This window comes from Gymnogyps californianus, unplaced genomic scaffold (assembly GCF_018139145.2).
Source record: "Gymnogyps californianus isolate 813 unplaced genomic scaffold, ASM1813914v2 HiC_scaffold_106, whole genome shotgun sequence".
Lineage (NCBI taxonomy): Eukaryota > Metazoa > Chordata > Aves > Accipitriformes > Cathartidae > Gymnogyps > Gymnogyps californianus.
In genome coordinates, this window is record NW_026113987.1 from 101,085 (window position 1) to 118,302 (window position 17,218).

General features: G+C 39.5%; 1 protein-coding gene across 1 annotated transcript in view; it reads left to right on the forward strand.

Moving 5' to 3' along the window:
- Window positions 1–17,218, forward strand: part of LOC127027915 (phosphatidylinositol 3-kinase regulatory subunit alpha-like) — a 48,275-nt gene that overhangs the window by 17,760 nt on the left and 13,297 nt on the right. Inside the window, exons 2-6 of the mRNA XM_050913772.1 lie at window positions 6,076–6,168; window positions 7,897–7,971; window positions 11,517–11,648; window positions 12,534–12,735; window positions 12,935–13,014. Coding sequence (XP_050769729.1) covers window positions 6,076–6,168; window positions 7,897–7,971; window positions 11,517–11,648; window positions 12,534–12,735; window positions 12,935–13,014 — 582 coding nt within the window. The remainder of the gene's footprint in view (window positions 1–6,075; window positions 6,169–7,896; window positions 7,972–11,516; window positions 11,649–12,533; window positions 12,736–12,934; window positions 13,015–17,218) is intronic.

Sequence of the window (17,218 nt, forward strand, 5' to 3'; positions counted from 1 at the left end):
CAGCAGTAAGGAATAAGGATCCTTTACAGGTGGGACAGGTCATTCTGGAGAGAGTTCCAGTATCTCACAGTGAACGTCCATCCAGCAGTCCTATTTTGGTTACAAAGAGCAGATGCTGCTGGAGCACCATTACTAACCATCACCATGGTTATGTGGAAAGGGAACTGAGGTTAGTAATCTTGGTAGGTTAGTGCCAAACCATTCAGAAGAAAATATATATCACTGCTTTTTAGGTAAAAAGGGTCAAATGTCTGAAAACACCAGCATGGGAACTCGCTCTATCTGTGAAGTTTTACTTGGTGGAGGTCATTGAAGTTATCTCACAATGACACTCTCCATAGCCTTGCTCAGAAAAGGTAGAAGATGGTACTGGCTGGCCAGAACCAAAATTTTCAAGTGCCTCTTGAGATGGACTTCAGCATTTCTTCCCTTAAGAGAGGCAGCTGTGTCTCTGAGTGACAAAGGTTTCCAGGAACAACCGAGTATGTATTTCCTTCCCCACTTGCTAGGAAGAACTCGAGAACAAGTTATGGAACAAAGTACTCTTGCATGGGAAGCTGAGTTGAGATGAGATAATAGAGAATTCAGGTTTGAAGAGGAAAGTAAACAGGAGAATATGAGCCTACTAGAAGACCATGTGTCCTTGTACAATCTGGATAATGTTCCAGGTAATAAATACCTCAACTATTGAACTGCATTCTATCCCTTGAGAGCACTAGGCTTTGTGCGCTGAAAGAGGCAGAGTAATCTCATGGGAAAAATGCTATGTCATGATGTGGAAAGAGGCAAGAGGAAAAACTGAAATTGCACATGCAACCTTAGTTCTTTGTTGTCTTAAGTTTTGAGTGCTTGACCTTGTGATCTTGATGCTCTTTTAATGTAGCTTTGTTTATGTGTCTGTGTAGTATAGCAGGCATCAGAGGGAGCTTTGCTGATTCCTTGTAGAGTGACTAGTAAAATACTGTGTAAATGTATTAAGTTAATGTAGTCTCTTTAAAATAAAGTACGCTTTTACTAGAGTTTTACTGTTCCTTTTTTAAAAAAAAAATCTAGAATGCAGAAGTTATTAGAATATCATGGCTTTAATATCCTTGGGAAAGATGAGGTAGAGTTTGTGGGAAGGCTAATAGAGCAGCCAGTATCAATTCTAAGAGATCGCTTAGTTACTCATAAGACCAATAATGGAGGTTTTGTTTGTAGAGACCTATCACAAGTTTGTTCAGATTCTGATAAGGGCTTCTAGGTACTACTACTGCAATCTGGATGTTTAATGACAGTAATAACCCTGAAAGTTGCACTGGGAACCTGATAAGTAGGTCACAAGATGCAGCTGTCAGTGGAACGTGCCATTTGTCCTCACACCTACACTATCCACGCTACACTTGAATATTGTGTCATATATTTTCCTTCTTGACATCATGTATGGTTTCGTAAAACCACTGCCAGAAACTGGAATGTTAAGTTTTTCATTGCCAGTTAGTATCTCTGAGGAGAATTGAGCAGAATTACTCAAATTCTTGTGGAGCTCAGCAATTTTCTAGCCCTGGAGCTGCTATCCTGAAGGAAGAGGGAATATACACAAGCCTCACTTGACGAAAAAGGCAATGTTTTGCATTTCACTGGGTCCACCTTCTTGATTGTCCCTGTCCCTCCTTCCCTTACTGTCACCTTTGTCATCATTTCCTTGCTTGTGGGGATACAGTAACTTGGTACCCACACCACATTTTAACTCTAATCTGCTGATATCTAACTGAAAACTGCTGCAGGGAACCTGCAGACATCAACAGGACATGAAGAATAGGTGTTGGCTTTTTAAAATGTTTTCTTTCTCTGTCCTCAGAATCATGCTCTGAGGACTGTGCTGGCTCATTCCATTTAGAGACCTGCTCTTCCATTTAAAGTGATGCTCGCTTAGGGGCTGTGAGAATACTGCTACCCGCTGTGCTCCTGTGCGTCACGCAGGGCTTAGGGTGATCTGTGAGAATGAAGGGTAAGAGGGAAATACGCATCAGCCTGCCAGCCCCTGAGAAAAGCGTGGGAAGTCTCTAGCCATTCCCTGTGCTCCAGACTGTGGGAAGGAGATGAGATGCACCTCTCCCAGAGACCGGCAGTAACGAAGCCCTGGTGCTGGCCTGCTCAGGGTTCAGCTCCAGCAGTGTCTGTCCTGGGCCCCCTCTGGGCTCCTCAGCCTATTGAGTGCCCTCCTCTACTTAGAAGCAGAAACAAATCTTCTTTTACTACATTCTTGCTTATTTCTTATTTTAATGTTTCTGCTTATATCACAACTCTCTGAAAGAACAATTGAATAAACAGGTGGTTTTCCCATCTCTTCCTTGGTTTTTTGGTGTTTTTTTCTTTTGCAAAACAATTCAGGCATTATGTGTGGCATTATATAGGAGCGTACTGCATGCCAGAATATGTTGCACTTATTAAGGAAAAAAAATAATAACTGTTACAGTTTTTCCTCAGAACAGGGCTGCTTGTTTCTCTAATTGTAAATAGTTGCAGCCACTTCAAATCCTAAATTCAGTTATAGTTTGAAAAGGAGTATTGCAAAAGCTCACCCATAGAGGGAAGCAGGATACTGTCTTTACAACACTCTTAACTACAGGCTGCTTTTTAAAAATTATCTGTGCTTCAGTTGAAGCCAACAAAGAACATCTGTTGTCTTATTTATAGCTCCTATTTCTAAGAAGTATATTCTGTAGCAGATGAGAAAAGTGCCTGACAGCTCATAATTCATAAAGTTACTGAGGTTTAATCTGATATAATATTATGTACAGAATTCTTCCCCAGTACAGACAGTATCACTTCTCTTTCAACAGATGATAGAAATAGGGCTTTATGAAATATTAAATTAATAGGTGTGAAACATGATTAGCAGCCACTATTAAAAGTATTAAACTGTTTTAAAGGAATATAGTATTCTACACTACTGTTGCTTGGTGGTTTTATTTTTCTGCATATTTGTGCAGCTAAACTTTCCTAAAGTCAGGTTTTGTTTTTGTTGTTTTTCTTTCTCTCTGCACTTTCATTTTGTTTTGTCTTAGAGGAATTTTTTGATGATTAACACAGCAGCTCTGTGACAAGCATTCATTTTTGTGTCAGAGAAGGGTAAAGAGACTCCAGATTTCTTTCTGGAGAATTGGTACATTATAAAGTATGACTTTCTATATGAAATCAAAGCTTTGTTCTGTCTAGTTCTGCCATCTATTGTTTATAGATTATTTTCTTGCACTAATCTGTATTTGCCTGGGGTTGTTTCCCCTTTGTTCCAATAGTTGCCCCTTATTCTCCTTAGCCCTGAGAGTACAGCTGATGCAACGTTATAAATGGGGATGAAGAGAGGAATTAGTTCTCCCAGGCCCCCAAACTTCCTGCGTAATCACCATGCACGTGATATTTTATCAATCAGATCATTGCTTGCATATACGTGCTGATAACCCTGGAAAGTATCTAGGCAAAGTATTTGACTTGTCTCAGTTACAGCACTGATTTATACAGGTGGCTGTCTTTTTCCACATATTATGTGTAGCCAGGATAAAATGAAGTAACATTCAGTTTTTATTCTGACACTCGTAGTTTCAGTGGATTGGACTATAAATGGCCTAATCATAATATACATATATTTGTCCTCCTGGAAAAATGACTGTATGGCCTTATTCTGTTACGTGCCACATATATTCTAACAAATTGTGTACGTTTTTCTACAAAAATCGGTTTGAAGTGCTCTTTTTCAAGCTTATAGTCAATGTTGTCAGTACCTACCTCACGTACAGGATTCTACAGATGCTCACTTTGCATTTTGAGCAGTATACTGGGACCGACTGCAGTTCAGAAGGTCACGTTGGTGAAAACTCCTGCAGTCATCATCTTTTGGAATAAGCCCCTTTGAAAAGTTCTTATCACTCTGTATTACTGATGTAGGATTACAGCAAAAATATGAATGCTTTAAAAAGCTGTTTGAAGTCCAGAAGCATATTAACAGAGTACTGTTTATCCGTGAGAGTTAAATGTTGTCATTGAGATGCCCTAGGAAGGGTGTTCTGCTTTATTCAGGTGTTTCTCCATTGCACATGAAGGAAAAAGAGGACTGACAGCTGATGTGATAAACTGTTTTTCCAGTACAGATCTGTATTTCCTTCTGTGGCTAAAATCTTCAGCATACCATTAACAGAGAACATCTGAATGAAGTTGTCACTTCATCCTCTAGTTTATACTCAACATCTACTGACTGATGGAAGAAGTAAACTGGGCTGACTGCATAGTATTGAAGGACTTTCTGACAGGAATTTAGAATCAGCAGTATTTCCATCCAGCTTCCCAGTTGTACTCCAGTCACCTAAGTTCACCAGCAGGCATCGTTTCTCTATTCCTTTTCATAGAATCATAGAATAGTTTGGGTTGGAAGGGACCTTTAAAGGTCATCTAGTCCAATCCCCCTGCAGTGAGCAAGGACATCTTCCACTAGATCAGGTTGCTCAGAGCCCCGTCCAACCTGACCTTGAATGTTTCCAGGGATGGGGCATCTACCACCTCTCTGGGCAACCTGTTCCAGTGTTTCACCACCCTCATCGTAAAAAATTTCTTCCTTATACCTAGTCTGAATCTACCCTCTTTTAGTTTAAAACCATTACCCCTTGTCCTATCACAACAGGCCCTACTAAAAAGTTTGTCCCCATCTTTCTTATAAGCTTTTCATACCTTTGGGATCATTCGTATCACAATAAATCTTGACTCGCAGACGTTTTTCTGCCTATGTAAAAATGGGCTTCTTGTGAGCCCAAAGGCTGATAGTGTTGGTGGGCCAGTGTGGTGGGTTGATCCTGGCTGGATGCCAGGTGCCCACCAAGCTGCTCTATCACTCCCCCTCCTCAACTCGACAGGGGAGAGAAAATATAATGAAAGGCTCATGGGTCAAGATAAGGACAGGGAGATCACTCACCAATTACCGTCACGGGCAAAACAGACTCGACTTGGGGAAAAAAAATTAATTTAATTTATTACCAGTCAAATCAGAGTAGGATAATGAGAAATAGAACCAAATCTTAAAAACACCTTCCCCCCACCCCTCCCTTCTTCCCAGGCTTAACTTTGCTCCTGGCTTCTCTACCTCCTCCCCCTCAGCAGCACAGGGGGACGGGGAATGGAGGTTGCTGTCAGTTCATCACACGTTATTTCTGCCGCTCCTTCCTCCTCAGGGGGAGGACTCCTCACACTCTTCCCCTGCTTCAGCGTGGGGTCCCTCCCATGGGAGACAGTCCTCCACGAACTGCTCCAGCAGCTTCACCATGGTCTTCACCATGGGCTGCAGGGGAATCTCTGCTCTGGCACCTGGAGCACCTCCTCCCCCTCCTTCTTCACTGACCTTGGTGGTATCTGCAGAGTTGTTTCTCTCATATTCTCACTCCTCTCTCTTCTGGCTGTTGCTGTACAGTAGTTTCCCCCCCCCCCCCCTTCTTAAATATGTTATCCCAGAGGCGCTACCACCATCACTGATTGGCTCGGCCTTGGCCAGCAGTGGGTCCGACTTGGAGCCAGCTGGCATTGGCTCTATCGGACATAGGGGAAGCTTCTGGCATCTTCTCACAGAAGCCACCCCTGTAGTGCCCCCCCCCCGCTACCAAAACCTTGCCATGCAAACCCAATACAATGAAATACTTGTTTCTACTGCTATTTCAGGCCTTCGTAAGTGTGTTTTACCCAGGGGATCAGCAACTCCCAGCACACTGGATGTAAATGTTTCAGACCAAAAGATTTTTTAATTTTCATCCTTGCATTGTATTTCTGCCCATCCATAGGTTGCAAACTTTTATTGTATTTTCTTTTCCTAGGTAATATGGAGGGTGATTCTAGGACTGACTGAGGTCTCTAAAAGAAAATGCTGTAAAAATGCAATTGTCATAATTTTTATTTGTTTTCTGATTAGTTGCAGAGTGTTCTCACTTAGGCCTGACAAGTGGGATGTTTGTTCAGTACTTAAAAATTAACTGGTTGCACTATGTGTCATGACTTTCATAAACAGAAATTGCATTTAATTGTAGCTTAGCTTATTTTTCTTCTTTTCTTTTACAGCTTTTTCACTTCCAGATCTTACAGAGCAGTTTGCACCTCCTGATGTTGCTCCACCAATCCTCATCAAGATAGTGGAGACAATTGAAAAGAAAGGTAGGCTGAAGAATGATCTACCAAGGTTTTTTGTTACTTGTGTGAACCGAGACTGCAGAATCAGATCCAGAGCTGGCATCTCCCCTTCATAGAGCTGCTAATGCATCACATTACTGAACAGATATGAAAATAATCTCATTTAAGGTTTGTTGTATTGTTTTCTGCTCAATAGAGGCTACTTGGACTGTAGGAGCAAAACCAAAGCTTACCTCAAATGACATTTAATAACTCAACTAATATAAGTATTATTGAAAGGTAAGGGAGAAGAGTTTGGTATTGCTTTGTTTTTTCTAACCGATGAGCACCTTAAGTTGCTTATGGAAATGCCATCATGACATTGAATTGGATAGAAGGCCAAACAAGTAATGTGTTGCCCCAAAGCAGAAAAAAAAAAAAAGAATTAAATATGAAAAAGTTACAAGAACTGTTTTTATACTTCAGGAGCCAGTTCTTTATTGCAGCTGTATGCTAAGCCAGCCAGTGTTTTTATGGTTTTTTGATCTCCTCCTTTCCCGTGTTGATGTCTCTCCATCCTTTTGAGGCTTTCCCCTTTCTTCTACTATGTCCTGCCTCTTTTGCCCTTTATCTCTCCTCCTGACTTCTCCTCTGATTTCACCTTCATAGTCCTGGTGAGGTAAGGAGCAGCCCAGTGGGTCCTGCTCATTCAGTGGCCTTACAGCCTGGGAGCAAGAGGAAAAGTGGTATTCTGATCAGACTCGGACTGCTGTCCTTGGGGACATGGGTTCTCACATAGTGCTGTGACACTTTAAGAGAGCATAAACCTTTCCTGAATGAGTAGGAGCTTGCTAATATCAATGAGAAGGGCTAATGTTTAGCAACAGTTTGCATAAGCAAACACTGCTTCCAGGAAATGCCACTGATACTATTAAATTGTCGATGCTCTGCATCCTTGGGTATGGTCTCTTTCCTTGTGTCTTCTGTATTTTCTCTGAAGTAGGGAAGTAGTAAACAGTATCTTTCATATGAAAACATTGTATTGGTGTCTTTTATTCAAGTGGATTCTCAGACATATTATGTGACATATACAGACATTTTCTCTCACATCAGTGACATGACACTCACCCTACATACACTGTGAGTTTATGGGCTCTACAGATAGTCAAAGGCAGCCTAAGAGTTACCTGTCCCTTAGAAGGGACTCTGTCTCTGTTGACTGCATAGGGTGCCAAAGGTTAGGCATGGTTGTAACTTATAAGTCTCAGTTAAATCTTTAAAGCTAATTAGGATGTGTCAGAACTTTTGTCATGTCCTTGTCCCATTCTTGTGGGATATCATGACTCAGACTGCTCACTTATTATCCACCTGAAGGACCTGGTGTTTCCAGCTGGCACGTAGAGTGTAAAGGAAGATCTGGCTCCCATGTTGCTCCTGCAAGCTGTTTTCTTCCCTGGGGTATGTGAATCTGTTTCCTAGTCCTGGCCTTCTACAGTCAGCCCATGGAGAGTTGTACAGAATATGTGAGACTGCCGGCATCTCTGATCTTCCTTGGCCAGCTCTTTCTGCAGACCCAGCAGTTTGCATGTACAAAGAGGTGTCTTACAGCCTTAAAAAGCAATCACATTCCTTAGTGTAGTAGGTGGTAGGAGGATGGTGGGGAGAATGTTGCTAATTTATACTGTAAGTACTTATTTGAAGAAAACAGAAATATGTTGTTTCATGGCAACAGTAACTGGAATGTTAATGTATCCCATCGATTTTGTTTTGAAGATCTGGAGTGCTCAACTTTGTATGGAACACAAGGCTCAAGCAGCTCAGCAGAATTAAGACAAATTCTTGAATGTGGTAAGTACAGTTCTCTTCTTTAAAGCACTATATAGATTTTGTGGTCAGACAGATCCTGTTTTCTTTGCTCCCCTACTCAGCTTATATATGAGCTGGTTCTGAATAATATATTAAAAAGACAAATATAAGTAAAAAAGGTTTCTAACTTTTACACTTAATATGAAAGGTATTTTTCACTTTTACAGGTTGTCTTTTTTTAATGGCTCCACTGCATGGTTCTTTTTCTAAGAATAATTATTTTAATCATTTGTTGGTAACTTGCTTGTTCAAGGACTGAAAATCTAGCTGTACAGGAAAAAAAGGTGTTTTGTTCAGAAGCAAGGTAAAGATACACTATTCCTGTAAGGCTGCAGGTTAATATTTTGTAAACAAACGACCATTTGTTTACATACAGTTCTGTGCATGCGTTTTTTTGGTCCAGTAGATGGAGAGGCAATAGCTCCACATTCCCTGCCTGCTACTGAGCTGATGCTGGAAGGGAAAGAGAGAATTGAATTGATGTTGCTGCAGTAGGCTGGGTTCTCAGGTTTTGGACAGTAAAATGCAGCTACACCACTGTCGTGGTTTAACCCCAGCTGGCAACTAAGCACCACGCAGCCGCTCACTCACTCCCCCCACCCAGTGGGATGGGGGAGAGAATCAAAAAAAAGTAAAACTTGTGGGTTGAGATAAAGACAGTTTAATAGGACAGAAAGGAAGAAAATAATAATAATGATGATGATGATGATGATAATAATATAATAATAATACTAAAAGAATTAGAATATACAAAACAAGTGATGCACAATGCAATTGCTCACCACTCGCCGACCAATGCCCAGTTAGTTCCCAAGCAGCGATCCGCCCCTCCTGGCCAACTCCCCCCAGCTTATATACTGGGCATGATGTCATATGGTATGGAATATTCCTTTGGTCAGTTTGGGTCAGCTGTCCTGGCTGTGTCCCCTCCCAGCTTCTTGTGCCCCTCCAGCCTTCTTGCTGGCTGGGCATGAGAAGCTGAAAAATCCTTGACTTAGTATAAACACTACTTAGCAACAACTAAAACCATCAGTGTGTTATCAACATTCTTTTCCTACTAAATCCAAAACACAGCACTATACCAGCTACTAGGAAGAAAATTAACTCTATCCCAGCTGAAACCAGGACAACCGCTAACACCACGTACCTGTTCAACTTTTCTGAAATATGCTTCCTTCTCTTTTTGGTACTCTTTTTTTTCAACTTCCAGCCAGAATATACTGGCATGGCAACACTCAGTTGCACTGAGAGATCAGGAGCTATTGTAGGAGGAGTGCTTGACCACGCCTTTGCAAGCTGGGGTGCGATGTGGGGTGTGAACTTCCACTTGCGTAAAAGAGCACAAAAATACAAGGGCTAGAAAATGAAGCTGTTTACATGCCATGTTGCCAAAGGGACAAAGGAAACAAACTCAAACTGTGAATTAGCTCTCTTTATTTTTAGTAATTGCAAATATTAACAAAATGAACAAGAGATGATACTATGAGTTGTCTGTTCCTTCAGATCAAAAGAGCATCCTGTCCTCTGCTGATTGTGATGGGAGCGAAGGAGTATATGAGTGCAAGCAGGGAGAGGAGATATGCGTGTGGTGCTAGCAGCCTAAGCCATATTTTTAGTATTGTAATTATATTTTTCAGTCCAGATAAATCCAGATTTTCTATGGCACCAATATGAATGTATCTCTTAATTTATCTGAATCCCTTGTTAAGTCTTTAAACTGAGGTGTACTTTTAAGAAAGGTTCATCTATCTCCTGAGATCAAGAACTTGTGGTTTACATGTATTCTTATTTAAAATGTATTTAGGTTTGAGAAAGGAAAACAGGACTTTACCCTTTAGTAACAACGTATCTTTCTTAGTTCTCTTTAAGATAGGATCAGAATCTTCCAGGACAGAGCCGGTGCAGTGGATGTCCGTACACATGGATACAGACAGATCTGATCTCCGCTTACTCTCTTGAATTAGAGCACAAGTCAGCTTTGGTCTCAAAGTTGTGAACTCCATTAGTGTGCTGTTCTGGTTATGGTTAAAATGCTCTCCATATTAATTGGATAACTGCCTGTTAGCTTCAACACAATGCTATCTAGCTCCAAAATCAAAGCTGACTTGCATCTGGCCAGCTCGGCAGATGGAAGAGTTCAGGTCTGTTTATGATGTTACACCCAAAGAGTTGCAGAGTACCACAAGTTTATTCTGACTTGTGTATTCATTATAATAATTTGGGATGTACTTCAGAGAATGGGTCAACACTGAGAGAACCAGGACTTAACTTGGCTTATGAAATAAAAAACATCCTGTGAGCAACAGAACTAATGAAAACTTTCTTATGAATTTGTGGTTGGATTCTCTGACACATAATTGCTTTTGTAGAATTCATACCCGCACTGCAAGTTTTTTATCATCTGAGCCATTCATAATGTCTTTTTTTTCTCATGCGGATTCTTTGGTGTCTAATAAGGATTGAGCTCATACTGCAAGCTTTCCTTTGGGGAAAACAGGAAGGAGGTGGAGAAGCACTAAGTGTCTCGCTACCCCCTCTTGGCTGCCTTTTTTCACAGTACGTGTAGACACACCATATATCTGATTCCTCTACCTCCCTGTTGAATTTGGTTTAAACTGGCCAAATAGGTTCAGGAGTTATTTTACAGGGGACTTGGCTAGCCTAGAAAGTTGGTCAGCATTAATATCTCTAAATTCTTGTACCAAATGTGGATCTTCCTGTAAACATTTAGGACTTTACTGCACCAGTTTTATGTTTTAAGAGAAAACCTTGCTTGCATTAAGTAAGCATTTCTATATTTTCCTATTTTTATTTTTGCTGCTGATATTCCTTGCTCCAATGCTAACAAGTAGTCCTAGCCCCATACTAGCTACTATGAAGAAAATTAACTGTATCCCAGCCAAAACCAGCACAATGTGACACTCCCAAACCTTAGCCCAAGTCATAACTATGCTGGAAGGATACCAGGTTTTACAAGATAAATCCTAACTGCTGCATAAAACACTAAGCACCCAGTTCTGCATGTGTATATTTGTTTTGACTCAAATAAATATTTACAGACTTGGGGCCCCAAGTTGTTAATCAAGCTTCCAGTCATAATAGAAGTAGCTACCAGTAGAGAAGCTGCATTTGCCCAAACCCTTGATTAAAACATACTTCTTACACAAAATATTTATAGGTAAAGCAAAGACCTGTTAAAAATACTCTGATGTTCCATAACACTGCCAACTTACAGCAAGTCACTACCATTATTCTGACTTCAGCCCTGCACTGTATATGACAGAAGGCCACACAGCTTTGGAAGCCATTTGGTTCATCAGATGCCAAAGGCCTAGGCATGGTGTTGAGTGCTGTATGTTCTTCATCTCAAAGATGTGTTCTGGTGTCTTAGATTCTTTCTTACAAGTTGTTCCCTGTAAACCAGATATAAGTTAGCATTTTGGCTTGGTATAAAGCATTAATATCATGAGCCTATGTATTTTTTCTAGTTTCTAATGTCTAAAAAGTATGTTGCTCTTTCCCTTTAGATGCTTCTCTGTTGGATTTGGAGACATTTGATGTGCATACTTTATCAGATGCTCTCAAGAGGTATCTCCTGGACCTGCCAAATCCCATCATTCCAGCAACTGTTTACAGTGACATGATTTCTGTAGCTCAAGGTATGAATATCAAATTATTTCAAATGTCAAACCAAAAAGCTTTTGTTAGGATTCTGAATATCCAGTGGTCCAGCTGTCACCCACAGAACATGGAAGATTCTGCACAACCTGGCAGCATCTCAGAAAAAATATATACCTTCACTGCTTTTGATGAAAGCTGTTTCAATTCAGATCTAGACATGCATTATTTACTTATCTATTTAGGTAAACATAATGGAAAATATAAGGGATAACACAGTTCTCTTCATTTTAGTAAGTAGAATGACTATATAAAAACTGAGGGGGCAATCAAGGATTTATCTGTATTCAGAAAGCTGATTTTTAACTTTTTATCAGTGCTGACAAAGTAAATGTATTAGAGGTCATGGTGTTCTGCAGTATGTTGGGAGTTGCAGATTATGAAGTGACAAATACATGCATGTAAGATTCATCATCTACAGTGGTCATTTCAAACAAGTACAGCTTATAGGCTTTCAGCACATGGGCCAAATATTCTGTTATATGTCTCAGGACAGGATATTGTTACTGGTAACCTTCAAAGTTAGAACAGCACCTGTGAGAATTATCTAGTGCATCTCAGAATTACCCAATCATGTGTGATGCTAAACACAAGACAGACTTCTACCAGTACATTCTGAACACATTGTGGTTTTTACCAAAATGCATATCTGCTTCCATTTGACTTTTAAATACTTGTTCTTTACTCTTCCCTGAGCATTTCACTTTTTTCAAAAGAAGAAACAAGTCTTACAGCACTAATGAAGGACAGAATTATTATTTTTTTTCTGTAAGATTGATGCTTCCAAAGGAGTCTCATATAGTTTCATTTTACTTGTTGAATGTTACTGTTCTGATATCAAGATCCTTTTATCTGTTTGCTTGCAGAAGTGCAGAGCTCAGAGGAATATGCTCAGTTGCTGAAGAAACTCATCAGATCTCCAAATATACCTCCCCAGTATTGGCTCACACTCCAGTATTTGCTCAAACATTTCCTCAGACTTTGTCAAGCCTCCAGCAAAAATCTCTTGAATGCAAGATCTCTGGCTGAAATTTTCAGCCCTCTGCTTTTCAAATTCCAGATAGCAAGGTACGTGGGTCATCTTTATTATATTCTGTACTGTAAACATGGGTTAGCTATATACAAAAGTAAGTTTAATTAATTAATTTCCTGACCTTACTTCTAATGTGGAGGGCATTGTTGTAAATTTTTCCAATGTTTTTTGAATAATACTAATGTAAACTTTTGCATTTTTCCTAGTTCTTACTGTCTAATTCATCTCTTGCAGCTCTGATAATACTGAATACCACATAAAAATCCTAGAGGTTTTAATCACAAGTGAATGGAATGAGAGACAGCCTGTACCAGGTAAAAAATATTTTTAATTAAAAAAATTATATACCATTGTTTTCTTAAATATTAAAATTTAACTTAAGGACTGTAAATGCATGTTGTTTTTCTTTTTTAATCAATCTTAATGCAAAAGTGCATAATTACAGAACTAAGTAGAAGTTGTTCATATGTTCCATAGTGGTGTGCAACATTTGTTTTATAAGAAATTGTCTTTTTCATTAAAATCATTTTAGTACCCATAGTTTGTACAGCCTTAGGACTTTCATTCCTTTTTCAGTAAACAGTGAATAGGAATTTGTGAACTTATAAGACCTGTAAACCAATAGAATACATATCATACAGTGGCAGTGGTGGTGGGGAAATTCTGGAGATTTTATTTAACTCTCACTCCCAGGAAAATTTTCTTAGAAATACAATACCCCATAGAGATCATCTGAAGAAAGTAAGATTTCCCCCTTTCTTTACTTATATGCATTTTTTAATCCAGAGACTCAAAAGATTTCTTAATCAATATCGATAAACAATGTGGAAAATATTAACACCCCATTCAGGAAAGTTAGATTACACTTGTTTTGATTCTGTGAGTTATCACCTAATTTAGTCAACAAACAGTAAAACCCACCTCTAATTTATGCAAAAATCCCTGGTTTTAAATCAAATATTTAGTAGGAGCAAGGCAGAGTTGCTAACTGTGTGCAAAAGAAATTACTAATGCAGGGGGACTTTAGATATTAGCTTTTACAGCTTAGTAACAGAGAATATCCGATTCTTGCGTATAGTCCTAAGTTGCTTCATATGAGGAAAGTATAAAAGTGTAAGTGTATAAAAGTGAAAGTTAGAACTACTAATGAGGACAAGGAGTCTAGTCATCCTGAGAGTATCATTAGGGCACTTGAAGAAATGTGGCTGTATCCATCAGATTTGTAGGGTTTGACACTACATTAATAATTATAATCTAACAGCTACTTGTTTTTAATATTGCTTCTGAATTAATTTTTTGTAATGCAATAGTTTATTTTGAGGGTCCTCCTGGGATTTTTCATATGATCTGTTACAAAAATAGAACTCCTCCTCTGTACATTTCAAAGTCCATCCTGGGTAATGGAATGTTTTTTAGTAGAACATTTGCACATCTATTAATATGCTGAAAAAAAACTCAGATACAAATTTTCAAGCTTTGTAGTCTATGGTTAGCTAGCCTCTGCTCTTAGGCCTGTAAAGTGCTTGAATAATTTTTCAAAAATTGAGTCTTAACAGAATGTTATGTAAGTTTTCAGGATTAGAACACAAGTCTGTTTTCAGCACCAAAATCATTCAGTGACCTGATCATCTGAAGTGCTGTGTTTTTATAGTTCTCATAGAAGACTCGAAGATGTATTTTTCAAAATTATCATCTTCAAGATTACTGGTTGTAGTGGCTTGAGTTTCCATAAAAAAAATGTTTAGAGACATTGTAATAAAGGAAGATACCTAGAAAAGATAACTTATTTGTCATATAAGTGTTCTGAGAATGGCAATCTATAATAGAATTTTTAAAATTCAGAAGTTAAGAGGTTTTAAACAGAAAGAATCTTACTTGTTGAAAATCATGTAATGACAACTAAGTGATAACAGGTAAGCCAATGCTGCCAGGTTTCTTTTCTTTTTCACAGACTGAAGTGATAGCTTCCTCCTTTCTTTTTTCTTTCTGTCATTCTCAAGCCTGGATGAAAACATTCTGTCTAAAATGAGCTGTGCATGAAATTTTAGTGGTATTTTACGCAGTATGTAGATACATTAAATGCAGGGTTAGAGATAACTGATCTGAATAGGGAGGAGATCTTTGCACAACTGTGTTTTTTTTTCTTATCGCATCACCCACTAATTATCCTTCTTGCCTCAAAGCAATAGAAATTATGCAATTAGGCCTTATATCTTAATATATCTTAATGTTAATATCTTAAATTGGACATCTTATAGCTAGAGTGATGCTATGCACACCATAGCACAAAACCAGGAGTTACTGTTAGGCCATTACTTGTTTGTTTTTTTTTTTATCACAACTCTGGACTGATTTATTTTTTTTTCTCTGTCACAGTGTTCAACAGCAAACTATGCATTTTTGTTTGTGAATTAGAATAGTGCTTAGCCCTCCACAAAAGTTAAAGTACTAAAGTTAAAATACCTGTTGTGCCTATGTGTGTAGTACATCAAGACAAAGTAATGTTGCAGGAAAAGTAAGATTAGAGAAATGTTTGGTGTTTTGAATAATTGGTAACCAGATCCATTTTCCGATTCCTGTCTCATTCTTTGTGTTTATCAGTGGGAGGCCTGAAAGGTGGTAAGTGTTACTGGGCAAACTAGATGATTTAGCATCCCATTTTAACAGCCCAACTTGATGAACAGCCACACAGGCTTTAAAAAGTAATGCTGATTTTACAGTCAGAAACAAAGTGCATGTCTCTAAACATGCTATTCAAAACCGTAGTATTAGAAGAAAGTATCTTAGTTATAACAGATTATAGCTAACAGTGCTGCTTATGTCTCGCAGATAGAATCTCACACAACATAGATGTGAAGACACGTATGCTTTTAGAGGTATATATTGAAAAATGGGCTATATTTGTAGGTATAGAAGACTGGATGGTTTTTTCAGTTCATTTTTGAGGATCATAAAGGCTCTTGGTTTTCCTGTCTGGAGCAGGCTTGTGCTGGATGCAGGTCCTGCAGCTGTCCACGGGGCCCGGCGGGTGCTTGGGGTGGCGCGGTCAGTTTGGCTGAGCTAGGAGGGCAGGTTGTAGAGGAAGGTGGTGCGATAGGAGAGTTAGGAGGGGTTTTTTGGGGAGAACTCAGGGAGATGGGAGTCCTCTTGGAGTGGAGGTGTGTTGAGGAGCGTGGAGTGGCTTTGGGTGTGTGAGATCAAGATGTGTCTTATCGCAGGAAGGTAAAGAGGAAGGGGGACATGGTGGGAGAGTGAAAGAGATGTGGGGAGCTGGTGGCATTGTGGACAGACGGGCTGGTGAGGAGCAGAGGAAGAGCTATTTCAGTGGCTGGAAGGAGCTGCCATCCTGTATGGATGAATTGAAGCCTCTAATGGCCTGCACGCTAACTCAAGCTGAGCTGCTTTGTCTAAACTGTCTATCCCAGTTTATTCCCGTTTCCCAGGCTTGTAAATAACATTGTAAATAATGGCTCAAGCTGTGAAATATTGCAGTTTTAAGCATGAAGAGGTAGGTTTTACTACTCACAGGGTCATAGCTAAGAATAAGTGAGGTAATGAGACTGCCTTACACGTAACTGCTCACTTGCTGGGGATGGGGTGAGAGTTCTGGCAGTATCGCCAAGATGCAGACACTTTGCTTTTAGCTGAACAAAATATTAGCAAGCTTGGTGGCATAACAACCAGAGCATGGGAGTGTAAAGACTGATCCTGTTCCTCTTGAAATTGGTCATGAAGCTCCCCTGGACTGTGGTGGTCAGGCTCAGCCCGCAGTCCTGTCGGTAGTGTCTTGGGGGCACAGCCAAATATGTAAAAATGCTGTCCCTTATCAGGACTTTTCTGCATCATGTCATGAGCTTGGCTGGACTGTTGGCAGCACTGAGCGTGATTTGGAGCGTGCAGAAGGCAGTCTGTCCCGGGGAGAACTGATGTCGTATGGGATATTGCGCATCTGCGCCTCACCCGGCAGAGGGCTCCCCTTCTAAGGTAATAAAAATCAGGCTTTATATCTGATTTCACGGAGAGCAAAATGCTTTGTTAATCACCATACCTAGCAATGCTGTATTCTTGGTTTAGATTTTGACGGTAGTGTATGCTTTATGTTTCTCAATACCTAATTGAAAGTATTTGGTAAAACTGAAATATGTACAACATTATTAGAATTTTTTACAGATTAATATGTGTGTGTGTATTTGTATGTAAGTATGTGTAACACACATGCAAGCCTGTCGAACCTGATCAGTTCTCTTCCTGCTTCGTACATCTATTTTTAGAAACAAATTGCTTTATAGATAGAACACCACTGTGAGTATGACTGCAAAAAGTTGTAGGCTGCTAACTTTCTGCAAATACAAATCTATAGATTCAATGGGCACCACTCAAAGTTTTGAAATTTAAATTTAAATAAAAGTTAAGATGAGGCAATTGTATGAAAATGCAGGTGTGTGCATATCGGTATCTCTTTTTGACAAGACACATGATTCCCTTCTGCAGGATGATTGGGAACTCATTTTTGCACAA